General features: G+C 46.6%; 1 protein-coding gene across 2 annotated transcripts in view; it reads left to right on the forward strand.

The window, feature by feature from the left end:
* BLK (BLK proto-oncogene, Src family tyrosine kinase) overlaps positions 1–25,585 on the forward strand; it is a 679,444-nt gene that overhangs the window by 434,277 nt on the left and 219,582 nt on the right. For both annotated transcript variants that reach the window (XM_069605731.1, XM_069605732.1), the window contains exon 7: positions 21,785–21,934. In XM_069605731.1, the coding sequence (XP_069461832.1) occupies positions 21,785–21,934 (150 nt within the window). The remainder of the gene's footprint in view (positions 1–21,784; positions 21,935–25,585) is intronic.

A 25,585-nucleotide genomic window follows, 5' to 3' on the forward strand; every position in this document is an offset into this window, starting at 1 on the left:
ACGCATGTCTTATTCATTCCAATGCATGGTATATTAATTCAAATGCATGTTATATTCACTTCAACGTGTGTCATATTCATTTCAATGGGTGTCATAGTCATTCCATTGCACGTTCTATTCACTTCAAAGTGTGTCATATTCATTTCAATGGATGTCATAATTATGTCAATGCATGTCCTATTCATTTCAATGTGTATCTTATTCATGCCAATACATGTTATATTCACTTCAATGTGTTTCATTTTCATTTCAATGGGTGTCATATTCATTCCAATGAATGTTATATTCACTTCAACCTGTTTCATATTCATTTCAATGGGTGTTATGTTTATTTCAACGTGTGTCATATTTATTTCAACGTGAGTCATATTTATTTCAATGGGTGTCATATTCATTCCATTGCATGTCCTATTCACTTCAACATGTGTCAGATTCATTTCAATGGGTGTCATATTTATTTCAATGTGTGTCATATTCATTTCAATGGGTATCACATTTATTTCAACGTGTGTCATATCTATTTCAACGTGTGTCATATTTATTTCAATGGGTGTCATATTCATTCCATTGCATGTCCTATTCACTTCAACGTTTGTCATATTCATTTCAGTGGGTGTCATATTCATTCCAATGCGTGTCCTATTCAATTCGACGTGTTTTATATTCATTTCAATGGGTGTTATATTTATTTCAATGTGAGTCATATTTATTTCAACTTGTGTCATATTTATTTCAATGCGTGTCATATTCATTTCAATGGGTGTCACATATATTTCAATGGGTGTTATATTTATTTCAACGTGAGTCATATTTATTTCGTGTGTCATATTTAGTTCAATGCGTGTCATATTAATTTCAATGGGTGTCATATATATTTCAACGTGTGTCATATTCATTTCAATGGGTGCCATATTCATTCCAATGGGTGCCATATTCATTCCATTGCATGTCATATTCACTTCAATAGGTGTCATATTCATTTCAATGTGTGTCCTATTCATTTCAATGCATGTCTTATTTATTGAATTTCAGTGTATGTCATATTCATTTCAATACATTCCATACTCATTTCAATACATGTTATACTCATTTCGATACGTATTATAGTCATCTCAGTACATGCCTTACTCATTTCACTGCATGTTGTATTCACTTCAATATGTCACATTCACAAAGGTGTAATTTTGACTTGAACGGCCTCCCATATCTTGCGGCTGTATTTTGTATTCTTTGTAATCTGGAGATCATATAATCAGGTGAGCCGAAGAGTGCAAAGTTTCAAAGGAGGATGCAATATGGGGCACGGGTGTGCAAGAAAATGAGAAAGAAGGGGAGGAAACGATTGAGAGAGGGTGCCATTGATGATGAGCCAGATGTAATATGAGTGAGAAAGGTTAAGAGTGAGAGGGTAAGAAAGAAAGTGAGACTATGAGTAGAAGGATGCAAGGGGGTAGATAGTGGAGTCAGGTGGGTTGTAGAGAGTGTTGGGTGGGTGGGAGTAGAAAGAGTGGGTGTGTGGTGAGTGGGTGTAGAGAGAGTGGGTGTAGGGAGAGTGGGAGTTGGTTGGGTAGAGAGAGAGTGGGGTAGAGCGAGTGGGGGTAGAGAGTCGGGGTAAGTTGGGTGGGGAGAGGGAGACTGGGGGTTGAGCTAATGGCATGGTAGGTGGAGTAGAGAGAGTGGCTGGGTGCTGGCTAGGGTGGATGGGGGTAGAGAGAGTGGGGGTAGGGTGGGTTGCTTGGGTTTAAAGATGATTGGGTTAGGATGGGTGGGGTAGAGAGAGTGGGGGCAGGGTGGGTGGGTAATATAGGGTGGGTAGTTGAGGAAAGAGAGAGTGAGAGTAGGGTGGGTGGGTATGGGGAGAGAGTGTGTATAAGTTGGGTGGGGGTAGAGAGTGGGGGTATGGTGTGAGTGTGGGGTTCAAGAGCAGGGGTATGGTGGATGGGTGGGCATAGAGAGTGGAGGTCGGTAGTTTGGGGTCGAGAGAGTTGAGGAAGGATGGGTGGGTGGGGGTAGAGAGAGTGGAGATAGGGTGGGTGGTGGTAGAATGCACAGTACAGTGTGAGTTTGGGGGTAGAGAGTAGAGGTTGGTGTGAGTGTGGGGTTCGAGAGTGAGGGCACGGTGGTTGAGTGGGCATAGAGAGTGGAGGTAGGTAGTTTGGGGTGGAGTGAGTGGAAGTATGGGGGATGGGTGGGGGATAGAGAGTGTAGGTAGGGATGTTGGCTGTGGGTAGAGTGAGTGGAGATAGGGTGGGAGGGGGTTGAGAGCACAGTACGGTGTGAAGGTAGAGAGTAGAAGTAGGGTGGATGCATGGGGTACAGTGAGAGGAGGTCGGGTGGATCACTGAGGGTAGAGAGAGTGAAGGTAGGGTGGATGGGTGAGGTTAGAGTGAGTGGAGGTAAGGTGGTTGGCAGTAGAGAGTGGAGGCTGGGTGGGTGGAGGTAGGGCGGGTATAGAGAGGGTGTGGGTGCTGTTGGTGGGGGTAGAGAGGGTGAGGTAGGGTGGGTGGGTGGGGGTTGAGTGGTTGGAGGTAGGGTGGGTGGGGGTAGAGAGGGTGAAAGTAGAGTGGGTGAGTGGGGGTAGAGAGGGTGGAGGTGGGGAGGTGAGTTGGGGTAGAGCGAGTGGAGGTATGGTGGATAGGTGCGGGTAGAGAGAGTGAGGTAGGGTTGGTGGGTCAGGGTAGAGAGAGTAGAGGTAGGGTGGGTGGTTCGGGGTAGAGACAGTGGAGGTAGGTTTGGTGGGGTAGAGAGTGTGGAGGTAGGATGGGTGGGTGGGAGAAGAGAGAGTGGGGGTAGGGTAGGTCTGTGGGGGTTGAGAGAGTGGGACTAGGGTGGGTGGTGGTAGAGAGAGAGGGGGTAGGGTGGGTGGGGGTAGAGATAGTGGGGGTAGGGTTGGTTGGCTGGAGTAGAGAGAGTGGAGATAGGGTGGGTGGGGGTAGAGAGAGTGGGGTTAGGGTGGGTGGGTGAGGGTAGGGTGACTGGGGGTAGGGTTGGTGGGTGGAGGTTGGGAGAGTGATTCTAGGGTGGGTGGGGGTAGAGCGAGTGGAGGTGTCATGGATGGGTGGGGTAGAGAGAGTGGAAGTAGAGTAGGTCGGGGTAGAGAGAATGGAGGTGGGTGGGTAGGTGGGTGTAGAGAGAGGGGAGGTAGGGTGGGCGAGTGGGGGTAGAGAGGGTGGTGGTGGGGAGGTGGGTCAGGGTAGAGCGAGTGGAGGTAGGGTGGATATGTGGGGGTAGAGAGAGTGGAGGTAGGGTTGGTGGGTCAGGGTAGAGAAAGTAGAGGTAGGGTGGGTGGTTTGGGGTAGAGACAGTGGAGGTAGGGTTGGTGGGATAGAGTGTGTGGAGGTAGAGTGGGTTGGTGGGAGTAGAGAGAGTGAGGGTAGGGTAGGTCTGCAGGGGTTGAGAGAGTGGGACTAGGGTGGGTGGGGTAGAGATAGAGGGGGTAGGTTGGGTGGGGGTAGAGATAGTGGGGGTAGGGATGGCTGGCTGATGTGGAGAGAGTAGAGGTAGGGTGGGTCGGTGGCTGTAGAGAGAGTGGGGTTAGGGTGGGTGGGTGAGGTTAGGGTGACTGTGGATAGGGTTCGTGGGTGGAGGTTGGGCGAGTGATTCTAGGGTGGGTGAGGGTAGAAGGAGTGGAGGTGTCATGGATGGGTGGGGGTAAAGAGAGTGGAAGTAGAGTGGGTGGGAGTGGAGAGAATGGAGGTGGTGGGTAGGCAGGTGTAGAGAGAGAGGAGGTAGGATGGGTGGGTGTCAATAGAGAGTGCGGGTAGGTTGAGTTTGTGGGTGGTAGTAGAGAGAGTGGCGTTTGGGTGGTGGGGCTAGAGAGAGCATGGGTAGGGGATGGTTAGAGACAGTGAGGGTAGGATGGTTGGGGGTATGGAGAGTAGGGGAAGTGTTGGTGGGGGTAGAGAGTGAGGGTATGGTGGATGGGTGGGAATAGAGAGTGCAGGTAGGGATGTTGGCTGTGGGTACAGTGAGTGAAGATAGGGTGGGAGGGGGTTGAGAGCACAGTACGGTGTGAAGGTAGAGAGTAGTGGTAGGGTGGATGGATGGGGTACAGTGAGAGGAGGTTGGGTGGATCACTGAGGGTAGAGACAGTGAAGTTAGGGTGAGTGTGTGAGGGTAGAGAGAGTGGAGGTAAGGTGGGTGGCAGTAGAGAGTGGAGGCTGGGTGGGTGGAGGTAGGGCGGGTGTAGAGAGGGTGTGAGTGCTGTTGGTGGGGGTAGAGAGGGTGAGGTTTGTAGAGTGTTTGGAGGTAGGGTTGGTGGGGGTAGAGAGGGTGAAAGTAGGATGAGTGAGTGGGGGTAGAGAGAGTGGAGGTGGGGAGGTGGGTTGGGGTAGAGCGAGTGGAGGTAGGGTGGATAGTTGGGGGCAGAGAGAGTGGAGGTAAGGTTGGTGGGTCAGAGTAGAGAGAGTAGAGGTAGGGTGGTGGTTTGGGGTAGAGACAGTGGAGGTAGGATTGGTGGGATAGAGAGTGTGGAGGTACGGTGGGTGGGAGTAGAGAGAGTGGGGGTAGGGTAGGTCTGCGGGGGTTGAGAGAGTGGGACTAGGGTGGGTGGTGCTAGAGAGAGAGGGGGTAGGGTGGGTGGAGGTAGAGATAGTGGGGGTAGGGTTGGCTGGCTGATGTAGAGAGAGTGGAGGTAGGGTGGGTGGGGGTGGAGAGAGTGGGGTTAGGGTGGGTGGGTGAGGTTAGGGTGATTGTGGGTAGGGTTGGTGGGTGGAGGTTGGAGGTTGGGAGAGTGATTCTAGGGTGAGTAGGGGTAGAGGGAGTGGAGGTGTCATGGATGGGTGGGGGTAGAGAGAGTGAAAGTAGAGTGGGTGGGGGTGGAGAGAATGGAGGTGGTGGGTAGGTGGGTGTAGAGAGAGGGGAGGTAGGGTGGGTGGGTGTCAATAGAGAGTGGAGGTAGGTTGGGTATATGGGTGGTGGTAGAGAGAGTGGTGTTTGGGTGGTGGGGGTAGAGAGAGTATGGGTAGGGGGTGGTTAGAGACAGTGAAGGTATGATAGTTGGGGGTATGGAGAGTAGGGGAAGTGTTGGTGGGGGTAGAATGAGTGGAGGTAGGGTGGGTGGGGGTAGAGAGAGTGGAAGTGCAGTGGTTGGGGGTAAAGCGAGTGGAAGTGGTGTGGGTGGGTTGGTGTAGGGAGAGTGTAGGTGGTGTGTGTAGGTGGGTGTAGAGTGAGTGAAGGTAGGGTGGATGGGTATCAATATAGAGAGAGGGGGGTACGGCATGTACATGGGTGGTGGTAGAGAGAGTCGGTATGGGTGGGTGGGGTAGAGAGAGTGGGGGTAGGGTGGGTGTGTAGAGAGAGTGAGGGTACGGTGGGTGGGTGTATTTAGAGTGACTGGGGATTGGGTAGAGAGAATGGGGGTAGGGTGGGAGCAGGTATAACGAGTGGGGGAAGGGTGGGGTCATAGAGAGAGTGAGGCTAGAGAGAGTGGCGGCAGGGTAGGATGGGTGGTTGGGGTAGAGAGATTGGTGGTAGGGTAGGGTGGGTGGTGGTAGAGAGATTGGGGTAGGGTGCATGGGCGTAGACAGAGTGGGGTAAGGTGGGTTAGAGAGAGTGGGGGTTGGGTAGGTGTATGGCAGTAGATGGAGTGGGGTAGTATAGGGTGGGTGTGGGTAGAGATAGTAGTTGTAGAGAGAGTGGGGGTTGGGTGGGTGCCCTTAGAGTGAGTGGGGGTAGGGTGAGTGGGGGTTAGATAGATTGAGGGTAGGGTGGGTGCAGGCAGAGAGAGTTATGATATGATATCATATGGCATTAATAACGCGCCTATACACAAGTGTTTCAAGCTGCAATGAGGCATGGGAGGGGGAACAGAGGGAAGACAGACAACTATCCTACTAGGCCAGGTGTCATTCAGATTGCACACATGCATGGGAAAGGGGAAAGGGGAGAGTGCGGGTGAAGGGGGCGGGGACAGTGCAGTACATGGGATAAAAGAATAAATAACAATAAGTAGAAGTACGGACAGCAGGTGGCAAAGGTAAGTGCAGAGAACATGTGTCAAGTGCTGGTAGTGGGACTGTAGGGATCCAGAAACAGTCCCCAAGTGCAGTGGTTGCCAGGAAGGCGGTGCAGGTGTGTGACTGGTGGGGGAGGGGACCTGGGCCCGAGATCAGAGGGTGACCGGGTAACCAGTACAGTTTCAGTTTTAGCTAGGAAGTCAGCTGGGGAGAGGAGGAGAAAAAGCAGAAGCAAAGACAAAGGTTTTGAGTTGCTTCCGGAACCGGAGTTGATTCTCCTCAAGTTTCAGGGTGGCAGGGAGGCCGTTCCAGAGGCAGGCTCAGCTGAAGAAAGAGATCTACCACAAACTCGTTCCTTGGAGAAGCGACTGACCCTGAGGGAGTTGGAAGCGGATGAGCGAAAAGCTTGAAAAGGAAGATATTTGGGAAGAGTGGGTTGAAGGTATTGAGGCTCCAGGCCCAGGAAGGCCTTGTGGACAATGCAGATGGTTTTGAACTTAATCCTCACAGCCACAGGGAGCCAGTGCAGAGATTTCAGTCCTGGAGAGATACGATCCGTGGGCTTCAGGCCAAGGACAATTCTTGCAGTCCTGGATGAGTTGCAGAGAGCGGAGAGTAGAAGCAGGCAGATTTAGAAAGAGGCTGTTGCAATAGTCCAGCCTACAGAGAACCTGTTACTCTCACCTGGCTCCCACAGGGGCGTCGGTCGGACCCGGACGCTTGCGGTCTCCACCAATGTGATGCGTAGTGCAGAGATGACTGACTGGACTGGCCCTCCTAATCTTGTCTGCTTGACCAGTAGAAGTATTCTCCTGCAAGTGGAGGGATGGATTTAGCCACCCTGAATTCAAGTGATCGCACCCCCCACAGTCCTCCCCACTAATCACCTCTGAAGTGCCCTTTCAGCAATCTCACCTTATACTCTTGAAAGATGAGCTCTCCATCCTGCATGGATTGCAGGTACTCGTTGATGCCAGTTACTTCACTGGTTTGAAGGCGTGGAGAGTTCCGGAGAGTATTGACTCTGAGGTTCCTTGCGAGGACCATTAAGTATCAAGTTCATAGAGTTCAATATGTCCGATGTTCACTCATGTTCCCCCCTTCCTTCCTTGTCTTGCAGCTGAGTTCATGAGAAGATGCTCTCGTGGTAGCTGGTGGCGCTCAGGTAAAAGTCTGTATTACCCGACGCTGTCCGGTAAATGTTGCACATGTTTAACGTGTTGTTTTCTCTCTCTTTGCAGGTGCGGCACATGAAGATGTGGAGAGTTATAGAATAATGCCTCTGGTGGTAAATCAGGTAAGTCTATGGTGATAAGAGTTATATTTGTTGGTTTTCTCGGCTACCTTGTTGTTTTCTTTTGTCCCCTAGGTGCCGGAGTTCGGCGAAGAAATGATGGAGGCAGCGTCGAATCGAAAGATGCTGCGAGGACTGGTGAGTATGGCACGGCGCTGCAGCTGGAGATGCGACGCATACTGAAATGATGTTCTTTCCAGGTGCAGAGGCGAGATGGATCCGGAATCAGGTGAGGAATTTGAAAATAGTTTGTTTTCTAACCTTGTCCTTTTCTTTCCTCTTGTTTTAGGAGCTCCAGATTCGAGGCTGGCGTGGCAGAAGACTGGATGCTGACTGCAGGCACGGTGAGCGTTACGCTGCTGGATGCAGAATAACGCGAAGCGTGTGCTGCTGTTGGGGCATGGTTTAAATAGCCTCCAAAGTAGTTCCAGGTAAGAAGTTCCCCAGAACCACACCCAAGTAAAAAATAGTCCCTATAATAAAATAGTCCCATCCAGGCCTCATGTTGGCTTGGACTCACTTGCAACATGGTCTGCATCAGGTAAGTAAAGTGTATGAGCCTGGCGCCTATGGCGCCAGGACTGATTTCTATGATGAGCCTGGCGCCTAAGGTGCTGGGGGCTGTTGGGGTTTTAATAGGTATCTGGATGCCTGCTCCCGGAGCTGATGAGCTTGGTCCTGATGCCAGGGGGTAGGCATCATGACAGGACTCCCCCCAAGGCCCCTCCTAAAGTTGTTATTCCCCTTGGCCCTGGTTTGTCTGGGAAGTCCCGATGGAATCTCTTCACCAACCGAGGTGCATGAACGTGGTCACTAGGCTCCCATGACCTTTCTTGTGGTCCGTAGCCCTTCCAATCGATTAAATAAAAAAGTTTTGATTTAACCATCTTGGAGACCTCAAATTAGGGTTCTCCATCTATCAAGATGGGGTCGGGTGGTTTGGTTAATCTTGTTCCTGGTTGAACTGGTTTTAAAAGTGAAACATGAAAGACAGGATGAATTTGCATATTAGAGGGTAATTCCAATTTGACGGCCACCGGGTTGATAATGGCCTTAATGGTGTAAGGTCCCAAATATCTAGGTTTAAAAGTCCGAATTCCCTTCAGAGGTATGTGTTTTGTAGCCAGCCAAACTTGATCACCAATCTGGTATTGTGGAGTTTCACTTCTATGTTGATCAGCATTTTTCTTATATTTCTCTTTTGCTTGTTTCAAATGTTCTTTTGCCTCCTTAAAGGCTTGTGTAATAGTAGAGTGCAAATGACTAACTGCGGGCATTTCTAAGTGTTGAGGCGAATCTAGTTCTGAGTTTCGAGGGTGATGTCCCTATATGGGGCTTTGTCCGGTTCCTGAATGTACAGAGTTATTGTATGCATACTCGGAAATCCATAAAATATCTTTCCAATTACTTTTGGTCTGGTGTAGCATGCAATGTAGGTACTGTTCAAGGGTCTGGTTGGTCCTCTCCGTCTGACCATCAGTCTGGGGATGGTGACTGGTTGATAACCTCACGTCGATTTGCACCAATTGACAACCTTTTTTCCAAAAATGTGAAATGAATTGACTACCTCGGTCAGAGACCAATACGGAAGGAAATCCGTGTATTCGAACAATGTTCTCGAGGAACTCCTTGGCCAGAATTGAAGCAGAAGGTAATCCCTTTAAAGGAATAAAGTGGGCCATCTTGGAAAAAAGACCCGCAATAAATAGAATGGTGTTAAATCCATTACATGGAGGTAGATCTGTAATAAAGTCTAAAGATAAGGTGTGCCATGGTGTAGGTGGAATATCCAAAGGTTGTAAAAGTCCAGCTGGTTTTTTGTTCTGACTTTTGTTTTGGGCGCAAATGCCACAAGACATCACAAATGACTTTCCGTCTTTTCGTCAGTTGGGCCACCAGAATTGTCTCTTAATTTTAGCTTCAGTTTTTGCGATACCTGGGTGCCCTTCCATCAGGGTGTCATGATAATTGGAGATGACTAGTTCTTGTAGTTCCTTGTGTGGTAGAACTAGTCGCCCTTGATAATAAGGTAGGTCATTGATGACTGAGTAGTCCGGGCCTTTCTTTACCCAGTCCTGCAGGACTATTGGATCGAAGAGTTGTTGGAATTTTACATGATTATCCTCTAGTGTCTGGAGAGTAGTTATGGCAAGAATTCTTTGTTCTGAAATTATAGGCACCGGTTCCGGGTTCACATATGCTTCTCCCATCCCATTCGGGATAAGGCATCTGCCTTGCCATTTTTACAGCCTGGTCGATAAGTGATCACGAAATCGAACTCGGCAAAGAACAATGCCCATTGAAGTTGACGCGATGATTGGGCTTTGGCTGTTTTTAAATACTGCAAGTTCTGGTGATCCGTGATTACAGTGATGCTATGCCTGGCACCGAGAAGATAATGCCACCAAGCCTTGAAGGCGTATTTGATGGCTAATAACTCTTTATCGGTAACCGCATAGTTTAACTCGGGTGCCGAGAACTTTCTGGAACAAAATGCTACTGGGTGAAGTTGACCGGTTTCAGGATCCTTCTGGGACAGGACAGCTCCCATGGCTAAACTGGATGCATCAGTTTCAACTATGTACGGAAGTTCAGGGCGGGGATGCTTTAAGACAGGTGCAGACGTGAATTTCGCTTTCAGCTCTTGGAAGGCCTTTTCAGCCTCTTCGGTCCACAAGAAGCGTTTGTTTTTTCGCAAAAGTGCTCTGACGGGGTGTACAACATGTGAGAAATCCGGAATGAATCTGCGGTAGAAATTAGCAAATCCGAGCATGCTTTGTACCCCTTTAACTGAACTGGGTGATGGCCACTTGAGAATTGCGTCCACATTTCGAGACTCCATTCGGACTCCTTTTGGAGTCAGGATAAATCCAAGGAATTCAACTTCCGTAGTATGAAAAAAACATTTTTCCAATTTTGCATATAACTTGTGCTGGCGTAGTTTCTCAAGGACTGCACACACGTGCTTAACATGGTCTGATTCTGAGGAGGAGTACACTAGAATATCGTCTATGTATCCTACAACACAGATGTCAATGAGTTCACGAAGGACATTGTTCATAAAATACTGGAAGGCTGCTGCTGCACTGCACAACCGAAAGGGCATCACCTGATATTCGAATAATCCGTACTTGGTGCGAAAAGCAGTCTTCCATTCGTCGCCTTTTTTTACACGTACCAGATGATATGCCCCTCTGAGATCCAATTTAGTGTAGATGCAAGCATCCTTTACTTGGTCTAGTAATTCAGGGATCAGAGGCAATGGGTATCGGTTCTTCACCGTAGCCTGATTTAATGCGCAGTAGTCTATGCATGTTCTGAGGTCACCTTCCTTTTTAGGCACGAAGAACAAAGCTGAAGATGCAGGGGACTTGGATGGATGAATAAAGCCATTAGCAAGGTATTGGTCCAAGTATTGTCGTATTGCTGCTGGATGCAGAATAACGCGAAGCGTGTGCTGCTGTTCGGGCATGGTTTAAATAGCCTCCAAAGTAGTTCCAGGTAAGACGTTCCCCAGAACCACTCCCAAGTAAAAAATAGTCCTTGTAATAAAATAGTCCCATCCAGGCCTCACGTTGGCTTGGACTCACTTGCAGCATGGTCTGCATCAGGTAAGTAAAGTCTATGAGCCTGGCGCCTATGGCGCCAGGACTGATTTCTATGATGAGCCTGGCGCCTAAGGTGCCAGGATTGAACCCAAACAGCCCCCAGCCGGGGCTGTTGGGGTTTCAATAGGTATCTGGATGCCTGCTCCCGGAGCTGATGGGCTTGGTCCTGATGCCCCGGGGTAGACATCATGACAGAACCAGAGAGTGGATGCTAAGATGACCCAGAGGTTTTTAGCATCACAGTTGGGAGCAGGAAGAGGGCCAAGAGTGTCCGGCCAGAGAGTGACAGGAAAGGAGCGAGTGGGTGTGCTGATGAGGAGAGTCTCGGTCTTGCTGGCATTAAGGCAGAGATCAGTGGCGGCACACCACTCCTGGATGGCGGAGAGGCAGTCAGAGATGAGAGAGGGAGAAGAAGTGGCTGAGGGTAGCCTGAAAATGAGCTGAGTGTCATCCGCATAGCACTGGAAGTTAGGGCAGAGCACGTAAATGCAGTGGGAAAGAAGTGCCAGGTATTAGTTGAACAGCCAGGGAGCGAGGTTAGACCCCTGGGCAACACCACAGGTAGAGATAGAGATAGAGGAGAGGAAAGACCCAAGTTGAAGCTGGGAAGTTCGTTCAGAGAGGAAAGAAGTCAGCCACGCCAGGGCCTGCCCGGTGATCCCCAAGTTATCACGGAGACGGTTGAGCAGGATGGCATGGTTGACCGTGTCAAAAGCAGAAGAGAGATCAAGTAAGATGAGGACACAGGGGGTGTTGGAATCATGGTGGGAGAGCAGGTCTTCACAGATTTTCAGGAGAGCAGTTTCTGTGCTTCTGGCAGCTCTGAAGCCAGATTGATGATCATTGAGACAGCCAACAGATTCAGTGTGGAGTTTGAGCTGGGAGATGGCCAGGTTTTCCAAGAGTTTGCCCAGGAAAGGAGTGATGGCGATTGGGTGATAGTTAACCAGGCAGGATGGGTCGGCAGAGGGTTTCTTAAGAAGAGGTTGCACAGGGGAGCGCTTCAGGGGAGAAGGGAAGACTCCAGTGGCAAAGGAGTGTTTGCAGAAGTCGGCCAGGGCAGGAGCTAGGGAGTCAATGTCGTCCTTGATGGTTTTGGAGGAACAAAGATGAACCTGTTTTGATGAGACTTTCATAGATCAGACTGGTCTAGAAACCTTGTCTGGGAAGAATAGGGGAAAGGCAGAAAAGGGGGGAGGAGAGGTGGCCGAAGGAGTGCCAGACGAATAGTAGGGAATAGAGGGAAGAAGGGGAGAGAAGGAGAGAGAGGACAGGATGTCCTGAGTTTTAGAGATGAAATGAGAAGCCAGTGCCTTACAGAGGGCTTGGGAAGGGACAGGAGAGGTAGAGACTGTGGCAGCCGAGTTGTTAGATGCTGCAGTGACGCAGGCTTGGATGTGAGCTCTCCTCTTTGTGAGGACACCAGTTGGGGTAGGGTGGGTGGTAGTAGAGAGAGTGGGGGCAGGGTGAGAGGTTTGGGGGTAGTGAGAGTTGGGGTAGGGTAGGTGTATGATGGTAGATGGAGTGGGGGTAGTGTAGGGTGGGTGATGTATAGAGAGTGGGGGTTGGGTGGGTGAAGGTAGATTGGGTGGGGTTTGGGGGAGTATGCATGGGTGTGTGGGTGGGTTTAGAGAATGTGGGGTGGGTGGATGTTTGATGGTAGTTGGTTGGGGGCAAAAACATGAAGAACAAAGCAGCCTCGGGAGGACTTGTCAAAGGTAGCCCAAAATATCCCCAACAAAACCCAACCAGCACACATAATGGGGGTGGGGTGAGCGGGCGGGGGTAGAGAGAATGGGAGTAGAGTGGTTAGGATGGAGAGACTTGGGGTGGGGGAGCAGAGAACGTGGGCATTGGGTGGGTGTAGAAAGTAGCGTCAGGAGGACAAAAAACAGATCTGCTGTCACAAGTAGCTCAAACTAACACAAGATTATACAAAAAAAGCCCAATATGAAATCACTGTGCAGCTGGGAATTGGAGAAGGTTGGCACTTCTTTGCTTCTTACAAAGTGGCAGTTGACAGCAAAAATTGATAGGGAAAATCTCATTGGGTAGTATGGCGGTGGATTTGGGAATAAGAGATTTTAGTGATTTGGCAGTTTCATGCTATGGCATTGCATGTTGCTATGCCAACCAAATATGCTCAGTTCAGAACCACCGTTCCCTCTCTCTCTCTCTCTCTCTCTCTCTCTCTTCTGTAACAAAGCGCCACAAAAATTTGACAAAACAAAAAAAGTCATCCCAGCCTATTGGAGGACTTTAATTAATGATTGAAGGCATAATTTAAAACAGTTGGGAAGATAGTGCTGGGGTACACCACACATCATCTCACACAATATGTAGTGTAAGGCACCTAGGGGAACCTGTTGTGTCCGGTTGTTTACAAAGGATTTAATCCAGTCAAGTACTGTACCACTACTTCCTTGGTTATGCAGCCTCTTCAACAAAAATATGATGGTCGACTGTATTGAAAGCCGCTGATAGATCTAATCAAATTATCAGCTTCACTTCGAAAATGATTCATCACAGAAACAGTGACTTGTTCAGTGTTGTGCATACGTCTAAAACCTGCTGTTTCTGTTATAATAGGTTAGCCAATTGTTATTTTGAGGACCACTGATCTTTGTAGTTATTTAAATAGAAAAGGGAATTAAGTGATCTCTGTGGGGTCCACAGAAGGCGTTTTCAGTTATGGTTTCACTACCGCACGTTTCCAAGTGGTAGGTACCATACCAGTGCTCAAGGAAGCATTAAATATCAATAGAATATTGTCAGCACAAGCTGGATAAATATGTATAGTTTTGGGAGTCATAATATCTAAAAGGGAGCAAGATATTTTGGCAGAAGATATCAGGTTTTCAAGATTTTGGCTACCGAGTTCAGAAAAAAACTCCAATGTGATGTTAGGGGGAGGTTTATGCTCCTCCAAAAGTTGTTCTGAGGAGTTGTTTGAATATAGACCGGTTAGCCGGGTTCTAATTGCATCTATTTATCTAGGGAAATAAACAGCCAGTTGATCAAATAGACTGTGGTGGGGGTGATGTTAGAAGCATTCAGCTCATTGCAGAGTTCCTTAACAAAAATAGGCTAACTAAAGTTGTTTGAGGGACCTAAGGTCATTATTACACTTGTACTGAAGCAGCAGGGAGCAGGATGTGTTGCCTCATGTCTGGGGCACCCCGGAATGGCTCAATTCAGCTGTCTTGCAGCTGCACACAGTTTGGTTAAGACACAGCATCACAGAAATAGGAGTGCCTCTGCACCTCTGGGACAGTTGACTCTGAGAGACCACCCACGTGCGGAATTGTGCGGGATAACAAAACGCACAAGCGTTGCTAGCAGGGGTTTTGGTTGTAGCTCCGGATAGAAGTTCAGGGGCTACAACCAAAATACCTGCTAGCCCACAGTACCGATATTCCCAATATTAGCGTAGCCCCAGATCTTTTCCAGACCTAGCAACACCCCTGCCGGCAGCCTTTGCTGGAGACTCCCACAAGTTGTGGGAGACATGGCAGGTCCAGATGATCATTAGAGGGAACCCAGTAGACACCGTACCTCAGCCCCCACCCTCTCACACACCTCAGTAGCTGCAGAAGTCGCTACAACGCTAATGCCTCGATCAGTAGCAGCATACATACCACAATAACAGTGGCAAAGCAGTCACATTGCAGGATTTTTTCAAACAGGTCAAGGGTGTAACTGAACATGGCATGAACCATGTGGTGGAAGATGAATATATCTGTTAGCACATGGACTGGAGACAACACACTGACAACATAGTATAACCATTATTCATTATTAGCAATTGTGGGGGGAACTGCCCTGAATTCCATAATTAAAGGCCGGAGTCAGCATGAGGGCTCCCCAAATTGAAAGGCCTGCTTTGAATCAACCTGCAAGTAAGGCCCTGCACATTTCTTAGCGAAAAGGAGTAAAGTTAGGCATCAGAAATTGGTTAGGCCTAAAAATGTTCATTGCCTTACGTGAGGCAATGACATGAGAAATCTTTTGCAAAAGTTCTGGAAAACCTGGAACCATATTGTCACAAATGGCAGTATCCAGCATGTCAATGAAAGTGGCAAGATTTTGTGCAAGCCTGCACAACAGAATGGAGCTGTTTAGGGTGAAAAGAAATAATTGCATGTATCATTCATTTTCCCCTTCTAGTTAAATATATGCTCCTCAAAAGATGTGCAAAAATGTAGTAAAGGAACTGGAGTTATGTTCATAAGGAGCCCATCACAGAAGAACCCATTAAGTTACACGAATCTACAAGGAAATGTGAAATTGCAACAGAATGAAAGGTTTCACGGCTGGAACTTTCCCCATTGACATTGCAATTGTGCCTTTAAAATTAACACTTTAAGCATTCAAATGCACAGCTGAAGGCTTTATATATATATATTTATGTTGCTCTTCTGTGATCACTGTTTGCAGGAAAGTACTTTTGCAAGGGTGTACCTGTTCAGATTGCACGCATTTGCTAAAGTTGGGTAAAAGTAAAATGCTTGCAGTGGGGTGAAAAGTCGAAGTCTTAGTTTCATTTCCCCTGCCTCAGGTTCCCCAAAGGTGAAACTAGCTTTTCAAAGTTCCGTCGTCAGGGGGAGGGGATGAGGAATTCTCCTGCTCCCCAGGTTTTATGAATAAAACCACTTAGGCTGTCATAAATCTGGCCATCAGCCCTTGAAGCTCTGGGCTAATGTAAATAAAAGCCTCCCTCTCGACGTCAGAGCCAAAACCAGATCTCTTCCAAGGGAGGGGGCCGCAATTAAGGAGGGGTTTCACAACCATCAAACAGAATAGGAGATATCCTGTTTATGGGATAACTTTGGCAATATTGATTGCACACTATTCATATTCAGATTTCTGAAAAGCTGTCCGCAAGCCGCATCTGCGGAGCCAAAAATGATTTTGGTGACACCAACATACCAAAAGTTATGAGGAAAAACTTGATTGTGATCTCTGCATAAATGTGACAATGATAGAAATTTGAGAGAATGTGTAAGATGTTATCCATATTCTGGCCACTGAATGCCGTATTTTTCATTAATCTAGTTCTGGCGTAAACAAGAGGATACTGTAGCTTCACACCAATCGGTCGCACAGACATCAAACAACGTTTATGTGATTCCCTGAAAAATATAGCATGAGAAAATGCTGGCATATGTGCCCAAATTTGATGAGAAAGGGCATTTGTCATATTGTGAGATTTCCTTGTTTAAAAACCAGACTCAGCCCCCTGTCCTAATTAGATGATGTATTGGGTTTTCTCCCATGGCTTCTCAACACCCTCCCCTATTCTCTGGACCTATCGGCCCACAGATAGATGGGAACCTCTGAACACTGTCCAATCCATTCTGCGAGAAAGATGACACATCATTGATGTCATTTGCCTTATAAATAGGCTACTCCACCTCAAATGAGGACTTTCTCCACCAAATCTTGAGGTGTGCAGCTGACCAAAATCTGGGACCATACTTGCAGAGTGAGGCCTACATTTTGCAGTGAAGCCAGAAGCTGGAGTAGCTAGAGTGGGACTCTTTTGCAGGACAGACAGAAGCCTTGACTGACCCCTTCATTGTTCCAGCAGTGATGCCGTGATGCTTCCTGGTACCTCATGCAGCCCCCTCTTGTACGTATAGAGACATCACCAGCATTAGATTAAATAAGACCTATCTTCCATAGCATTGCCATAGAGATTCCCCCATGGAAAAATCCCCTATCTTATTTGTTTGTGTAATTCAGTCATTTTCTTATTGAAAAAGATTTTACTTGTCTGTGCATTGTAGTAACTCTCCCACTTGAAAGCCCTTTGTGTGCTCGTATATTTAAGTTGTTTTCTTGTTGAAGAATCCTTTGCATGTCTGTGCATTTCAGTCACTTTCCCAGGGAAGAATCCTCTGTTGCTTGTCTAGAACCCTAGTATATTGTGTTGCTCATTATGTTATGTTATGTTACTTGGCATTTATATAGCGCCTTATGTATCATTGGTATGACCTCAAAGCTTTGGTAGGTTGAATGCTCTCGGGAACCGCAGTTCAAGTCAGTAAAGAGAGAGAGTGTCGTATGGTGCGTGGGCGCACGGGATATGTGTGCAGCTGGTGTGGTTGTTGCATGATAACCGCTTTTTAATAGTAGGTTTGGTGCTGAGGAAATCAGTTGGAAGTGTTCAGTCTGGAGGGTGGACACCCAGACTGACTTCTGGCTGTGTTAGGCCTGAGGAGACGCCTAAGCTAGCCTGTATGTGCTCAGCTAGCTGTGTTTTATTATGATGATGAGGTGTTTGTGGGGTCATGTTAGTATGAGAACAGCTAGGCTGAATGTGTCATAGCTTAGCTGTGTTCTAGTTGAATGATGGTGTATAGAATAGAGTAAGTGCAGTAGTGTGATATGGTGGTTATCAGTCAAGTGCCTGCGACCAGGCACAAGAGCAGGACAGGGGGTGGTACACAGCGGCATACATAGATAAAGCGACAGGATGGATAGGGTAAACATGTGATACAGATAACATGGGGATACAGGTACATTGCATATATAGCATAAATAGGAGATACAGAGATATACAGAGATGTATCCACTCCATCCACTAAGCTTTAGCACAGTGATGATATTAGGCACACTTTCTAAATTCAACTATACTACAGTGGCACTATTAGGCACACTTTCTAGATTCAACTATACCACAGTGATACTATTAGGCACACTTTCTAGATTCAACCTCAGCACAGTGACGTTATTAGGCACACTTTCCAGATTCAACTATACCACAATTACGCTATTAGGCATACTTTCTAAGTTAAAACTTTGGCACAGTGACGCTATTAGGCACACTTTCTAGATTCAACCCTAGCACAGTGACGCTAATCAAGCACACGCTCTGAATTCAACTATACCACATTTACACTATTAGGCACACTTTCTTAAGTTCAAGCTTTTGGCACAGTGACGCTATTAGGTACACTTTCTAGATTCAAACTTTAGCACAGTGACACTAATTAGGCACACTTTCTAAATTCATCTATACCACAGTTACTATATTAGGCACAGTTTGTAAGTTCAAACTTTGGCACAGTGACGCTATTAGGCACACTTTCTAGATTCTACTATAACACAGTGACGCTATTAGGCACACTTTCTAAATTCAATTATACTACAGTGACGCTATTAGGCACACTTTCTAAATTCAACTATACCACATAGACGCTATTAGGTATACTTTCTAAGTTCAAACTTTGGCAGGGTGGCGCTATTAGGCACACTTTCTAAATTCAACTATTCCACAGTGATGCTATTAGGCACACTTAATGATGTTGGAAATACCTTCAAATTGAACTTTAACACAGTGACCCTATTAGGGCACACTCAATGATGTTGGGAATACCTTCTAATTCAACTTTACCACAGTGACGCTATTAGGCACTCTCAAAGCTGTTGGGAATATCTGGAGCCGCCTCTCTACGAGTCACCTTTGCCTTGGGCCCTTAGCTGCAGGGCTGGCCGGGCAGAGGGCTGCCCTAGGAGGGCCTGTTAGGACCAGATGTCTGACCAATCATGGCCAGGTGGGCGGGATGGGAGGCGGGAGGCAGGGGAACCAGGAAGCGGATGTGGGGAGGGAGCGAGGAGCGGAAGAGGTGAAAACAGGGGCATGGGGGTAAAGCTAATTTTAAATTAAGGGCACAGGAGCGCAGAGAATCTTCAAGTAAGGGCTCTGTCAAGATGTCACCCGCCGTGCATCCACAGATGCCGATGGAACAGCCAAATCAATTAATTCCCACATTTATTTCACGGAATTGGGACAGTTGGAATTCAAAACTAACTCTCCCTTCCCAGTGTCTTGTGAGTCATAATAAGTTTTAAAGTGTTTCCCCAAAGAATTAATTTCATTGTGAAGCAGAAAAATGTATTTGTCTATGTGTAAATGGTGTCCTACGAAACACATTTTTATTTGCATTTGTCATTTTGAACCCAAACCGAGTTCCCTATTGTGTGCTATTCCTTGCCCAGGGCCTACCTGTTATGTACCTCTGTCATTTAACTGAAAACCGAATTTCCAATTGCATCCTTTCTCATTGCCTGGAGCGTGCCTGTCATTTGCAGCCTTAGAAAAACGAGTGTCATTTGCATTTTCTTTTCACTGCAAATTTCGCGTAACCTTTTAAAAAACGTTTTTCCTGGTCTATTCCTCTTCCCCTACTGTATTTTGATAACCGATTTACAATTGCATCCCCTTTTTATTTGCCCATATTCTAAAATCGATTTTCCTATTGTGTGCTGGCTAGTATGTTCTGAAGCCCTATTTTTTTCCTCAGAATAAGCAGCACAAAGTACCTTCTGTGCCGTCCCATAGCAGTTGTCCTAACTAAGTAAAAACCCTTTTTAACCTGGTGTTCCCAGTCCTTGCCACTGCCTTCAATTCAAAGATGAAAAGCCTAGTGGAGGTCTAGGGGGGTGTGCGGGTTACTGGGATTCAAGAACCGTTGGCGTGTGCATGCACTTTTCTGTGAGTTGCATTCCTTATGTATTGTATTGTTTATTTATTTATAGAGCGCACCGGGCCGTCAGGCATCTGGGCGCTTGCAGGAATTTAGGTTACAGGTACATTGGAGAAAGATCAAAAGAAGAGTAGCCAACAATATACAGAGAACACTTTACAATTTACAGGCATATAAAATGTGCAGGAAGAGGTACAGCAATATACATTTATACCGTTCATGGGTGAGGACTTCAGTGGTCACTAGCGTGCAACCATTATTTAATATTGGTCTTGAAGGAAGGGAGGGAGGATGAAGCTCTTAAGGAGTCTGGTATTGAGTTCCAGAGTTGTGCTGCCAGGACTGGGAAGCTGGATCCTCCTGTTTTTGTAAGTTTGAAGTTGGGGATTCTAATACTATTAGACTAAGCCTTTCTAATAGGCCGATCATATGTGTGTTTGGTGAATCCTTCAGTCAAGTAGGCTGGTGCTTTGTTATTGAGGCATTTGTATGTCAGGTTTAGTGTTTTCAGCTTAATTCTGTCTTTAATGGCTAGCCAGTTGGTGGATCATCTATGATTGGAGATATGCTGTCCTTTTCGGGAAGGCTAAGGCATTTCTTAGAGCATTGTTTTGGAGGGTTTGGAGTTTGTTCATGTTGTGATTACTAGTGCCCAAATAGAATGCATTGCAGTAATCCAAATTAGATAGGATTAGTGCTCGTGCAGTCGTAATGCAGCTATCAGTGGTCAGAAATGATTTACAAGCATAAATCAGTTTACACGTGTAGCTGGTTTCATTGCCTGTGACATTTACTTGCTTGTTGAGGTTGAGTGCCAAATCCAGGTAAAAACCTAAGGTTTTTACTTCCTTAGCTACTTTAATCTTGATACCGTCGATAGTGATGGAATTGTATTGGTGAGGGAGTTTGCTCAGTCTTTCTGGGGAGCCTATGATTAGGAGTTCAATCTTATCATCATTAAGACATAAACTGTGGGTGGCCATCCAGGTTTGTATAATTTGGTAGATTCTATTGATGAGTCCTACATCTTTCTCGAGTCTCCTTGAATAGGGATGAGGATCTGAGTGTCGTCAGCGTAATTAGTGTATGATACACCCAGATTGTCAAGTATGTCAAAGAGAGGCTTTGTAAATATATTATACAAAGTGGGGGAGATGCATGACCCCTGTGGTACACCACATGTGATGGGTACTGGGTCCGCTGATGAGGAGGGCAAGAAGACCCTTATGATTCTGTTTTCTAAGAAGGACTTTATCCATGTGGAGGCCTCTTTGGAGAAGTTGGCAGCTGATTTGAGGTGGTTACATATGACTTTATGTCAACCAAATCAAATGCGGTGGAGAGGTCTCATAATAAGAGGATGGAGATTTCACCTTTGTCTTTTCGGCCGTCCAATTGGTTCTTGAGATCGATAAGGGCCGACTCAGTTCCATGTCTTGGCCTGAAACCAGAATGTTGGGTGCCTAGAAGGATGTTGATCTCCAGAAATGATTGGATTTGGAGACAGGCGGCTCTGTCAAGGATTTGAAAGAGAAATGGGTCTGTTATAATTGGCCTATAGTTGGTCGGACCTGCTGACCCGAGGGCTTTAAGCTGGCTGGGGCTAGCCGGGGCCTAGCCCTGGCAGTCTCCAAAAAGGGCTCCTGAGCGGGGCCCTGATGGGGCACTCTCCAGACTAGCCCCAGCCACAACGACACCTCCATCAGGCGGCCTGTATAGCCGAAGTGCTGCAGTTACACAGGCTGCCTGCGGGTGCCAGCACTTCGGAAGTACTGACACCTGCAAGCAGCCTGTGTACCCGTGCAACACTTCGGCTACACAGGCTGCATGATGCCTCTGTTCTCAGAAACAGGAGGAGGGCTGTACTGGCCAGCTCGCCTTTCGTTTCCGAGTAAATAGTCATCACGCAGGATGAAGCAAAGGGGCTTCATGATGCTAGTTGACTTAACTCGAAAACAAAAGGATTGCTGGCCAGTCTAGCCCTCCTCCTGTTTACAGAGACTTCAGCAGCAGGCAGACCTTTCATTCAAGGAGCTGGTGGTTAAAGCGTTGCCTACCACCAGCTCCTTGGATGAAAGGTCTGCCTGCTGTGTGTGAGCTCGTGCACACTGGTGTCAGACCTTTGGTGCACCCAGCCCCTTCTTTTGTTTAACCGGAGGGGCTGGGTGCATCAAAGGTAATAATGCCAGTGCGCGTCAGCTCTACTTCTATTACCAGCACCCCCCCAACCTTAGGCGAGCATAGCCCCCTCCCAATTTCTAATCCCACTTAAAGCACTGGCTGACCCCATGTTTGTTTGAGGCGAGGTCTTATCCCCTGAGCTATGCTGTGTGTGTTTACTGTTTCCACTATGCTTATAATAAAGCCCTTAGAAAACCCTGGGGTTCCTTCTGTAACCTGCCATTTCTGTTTTTCCCTGTGCTTCTCTTACAGGAGCCCTGTCACTGTCCGTCGTAGATGCCACCACGTCCCAGGGCAGCGGCGTCAAACACTATCAGATCCGTGCCCTCGACAGCGGAGGGTATTACATTTCACCCCGACTTACATTCCCCACCCTCCCAGAACTGGTGCAGCATTATTCAAGTAAGTAATTGGGCTTTGTGCCTGCAACTTGGTATCAGCCTGCGCATGTCTGAGCGGGGAGAACAGCCAGTTTGTCACTGGCAGAAAACTGTATCCTCACTACATTTACATGTGATTGTATGCAGGAATAAGCAAATAATTGCTTATGTTAATTCTCCTCATCTAAAGAGTTGGAGTCCAGAATATGAAGAAAATGTGCATTGCGCTGTTATTAGGCATTAGGTGATATAGTTCATACTAGTGTGAAAGCCAACGTACATGGGCCACGTGCAGGTTTTCATTGACACAGTAGGACCAATATATATCTTAAGGCAATAGCTCCCTCTAGCCGTGACAACAGGCGAAGCGATGTGAATTGGCATTGTCTCTAGATATCCTAAGGCAGCAGCTCCCTCTAGCGGTGACCACAGGCGATAACTGCACCAGACAAACAAAGAGGACAAACATACATCTGGCCCTTTTATTATGCTGTTGGATAAAATAGATTAGATTATTATTTGATGAACACTGTGACAATAATAATTGTTGGTGCAAACCTGCATTCGTTCACTAAACCATTGTATGATTGGCGCTTGGCTCTAATAACAAAATAATCCCTGTACTCAAAGCAAAGAAGACCGTCACAGGTCATGCTATCACTGACATTTCGAAGAAATGTGAGTGAGCGGGGCCTTGCATCAATCTGGAACTCATTCAGCCCAAAAAGATGTAATTCAGGTGAGATTCTCTGGGCTGTTCAGTGCGCCTTCAATACAAAAAAATGTCCAGGGGTAGCCAGCCTGCTACCCTCCAGATGTTTTGAGCTACACACCCCATCATCTCTAGCCAGAATATCAGTGGGAGGGATAATTTGATTAATAGGCAAGATCATCTGGAACGTGGCAGGTTGGCTACCCCTGGCCCTGTCTTTAAAGATCACATGTCCTTGTCACATGATTGTATGTGGTTACAGGATGGTCCATGGTCAGTGCTATGTCGGTTGCCTTCTGTAGGCCTTTACAGGGCTGCATCTCTCTATTTTGTCCTGCCTTCTCTTGACACCACTGCAGAGGTTTGAATAGATCAGTACCCAGGCCTAGGAACCTACTCTGATGTTAATCAGCCTCCTCTGACTTTGGATGTGTACCACTGGTAGTGGTGGGTGAGCCCTCCGAGGCTTGGGCTGGTTCAGGTCAAGAGAGTGATTTGAGCTTGTTATAAGATTCAAGTAACTCACACAGCAAGCATGAGCCGAGGCCAGCGTGTTGGTTGGCAAAAAAAATAAAGGTTTAAAAAATTCCTTCTTGGCCAGGGCGTGCAACATACAGATAATGCCCTGTCCCCTTTCTCGGTACCAAACCTTGCTACGGGGGCCCCTGCAAGGTTCGTAGCCCTCCATGTCATGGAGAGGAATGCCGTTCTGGATCTCCATGGGGGAAGGTACTATAAGAAATAAAAACTTTACTAGCATATCAGTGAAATTGAGTGTAACCTTATTTTTAAAATTTTCTCAACATGAAGTAAGAGCATAGAATACTATTAAGGTTTCATCTGCTTCCAACTAATGAAATCTTGTTGGCATGCAACAAGATTGCAAGAGCCCTGAGGCTATGCAGATTCTGCAGGTACCCTGGGGTCGGTGAAACCCTTGTGGTCACAGAATGACCATCTGAGCAGCAAAAAGGCAGACATGCTTTGCTAACTTTTTCCAAGATGTACATTTTATTACCTAAACTGACCTATGGATTAGGATTTTGGTGGGTTATCAAGTGTCTCTTTCTTTAGCTACTATAAGATTGTTAATAGAAATTGTACCTGATTCTAATATGATCGTGTTCTTTGTATACATCTGATTACAGCAATGTAATGTCAATGTAATGCTAATGTGATATATTTTGAATTGCATTTAACTCGTTGCTTAATAGTGAAAGGTTTGATTCAAAGGCAAATCACTAAATAAAATGCAAACAAAAATTACCATTTAGAGGTGTGATATTTTCTGTGGGTTTATTAGGGCCGGCGGAGGGAAGAGGCTACATAAGCACCCGAAATCGTGGGCAGGCAATGTGTCTGCAGCTCTTTCATGCAATATATTTTGGTTCACTGCTATTTTTGAGACAAACACACCCACAATATATTGCATAATTGCTTTGAAATGTCAATGACCCTCCTGGTGGCAATCCGATTTTTTAAATGTATTTATGACGTGAAAGTCTCTTTAGTTTGGCAAGTGGCCTCTATTAGCCTTTCTTTCAAATACACGTTTTTAGTTCTCTGCATCATCACAAGGTACAATTTAAGGTGACTTATACAAATGATGCTTAAGCTTCTTCATTAGAATGCCATCGCCATGTTTCCATTACTGTCCCAGAACACCATGGCAAACCTTCGCTTGTTAAAGCTGAAGGGGGAATCGCCTAGCTGATTCTGACTCACTGGTTTATATATTCTTTTTTCCATGTGCATGTCCTCTAGATAATCATTTCATTGTTGTAAGCATCAGGTGGGGTAGCCATGACAGTAGTGTTAGTTTCCAGATGCAATGGGGCACTTCTCTGGAGAAGTTTTGAAGGGCAGTTTATGGGATTCCTGTCTAAAAAGGGTGTTGCCTACGTTTATGTATGTTTGTTATCTGTTTGCCTGAAATATTCCAAAGATTGAAGCGATGGCATGGTGATCAGACCGTGCTGGTTTGATTGGTATTTCAGCCAAACATTCTATTCCATTCCAAAAACCGGCCACATATGTGCCCAAAGGATTATTTGGGTCACTTGACCAGTTATATTTATGATGTATACACTTCCTAGTTTATCTGAATATTTTAGGCCGCTCAGGCCAATTTTTTATATTGCTTTCAATTGTCAGCGGAGTATGTTGACTTTACAGGTCTGATCCTAAATGGCTGCAAATGCCAGGAAATTAATTGTCATACTGTTGGGGCTATATGTGCAGCATATAGATTTCATTGGTTTTGACACTTTGTGCATTCTTGATAAGCTGCCTGTGGTCTTTCCCTTAATTGCCCTTTCTCTCCAATTTGACGTGACCTGGTCAAGAATCTGAAACCCAGTCCAGTGGTGGGATGGGGGGTCGGATGAGCTGATTCAGGTAGTGATTCTGTTGTTGTCCTTGCCATGAGAGGGCACCTATAGCTCCTCTAGATCAGAAGTCTATAAGTTCATGAAAACTATTTTCCAGAATCAGGTATGGTCCCAAGGATTACTGCCCAGTTCTAACCAACCCTCAAGGGGTGCATGGAAGCACTTTCACATACGTTTAAATCTCAGGCGTTGGACGTGCGCCCCTCATGAAAAATGTAATCAGCCATGAAAGGGCCTATGAATATTTTGGGTATTTCTAGAGATTTCCTAGCTTGCCACTAAACACTGGGCTAGACTCATATAGGGGTCACTTGCTGGAGCAAATACAGGATTTAGGGTTGCACTATGGACACAATTTCTCTACCTTATTTGTATTGCATTGGTGCTAAATTGTGATTAATCATAATAAACTTACCAGGTTACCTGGAAACTGATGTATTTATAAAATGGGAAAAAGCATGATCGTGATTACAAAATAATAGGGCTCATTTTGTGTAAGGCGGTAGCCGTGCCGGTAAAAACGGCACAGCTGCCGCCAGAGTCATTTTTTGACCGGCACCCGGCAATGTGG

The sequence above is a fragment of the Ambystoma mexicanum genome, chromosome 4p (genome assembly GCF_040938575.1).
Source record: "Ambystoma mexicanum isolate Mex_15411 chromosome 4p, UKY_AmexF1_1, whole genome shotgun sequence".
Lineage (NCBI taxonomy): Eukaryota > Metazoa > Chordata > Amphibia > Caudata > Ambystomatidae > Ambystoma > Ambystoma mexicanum.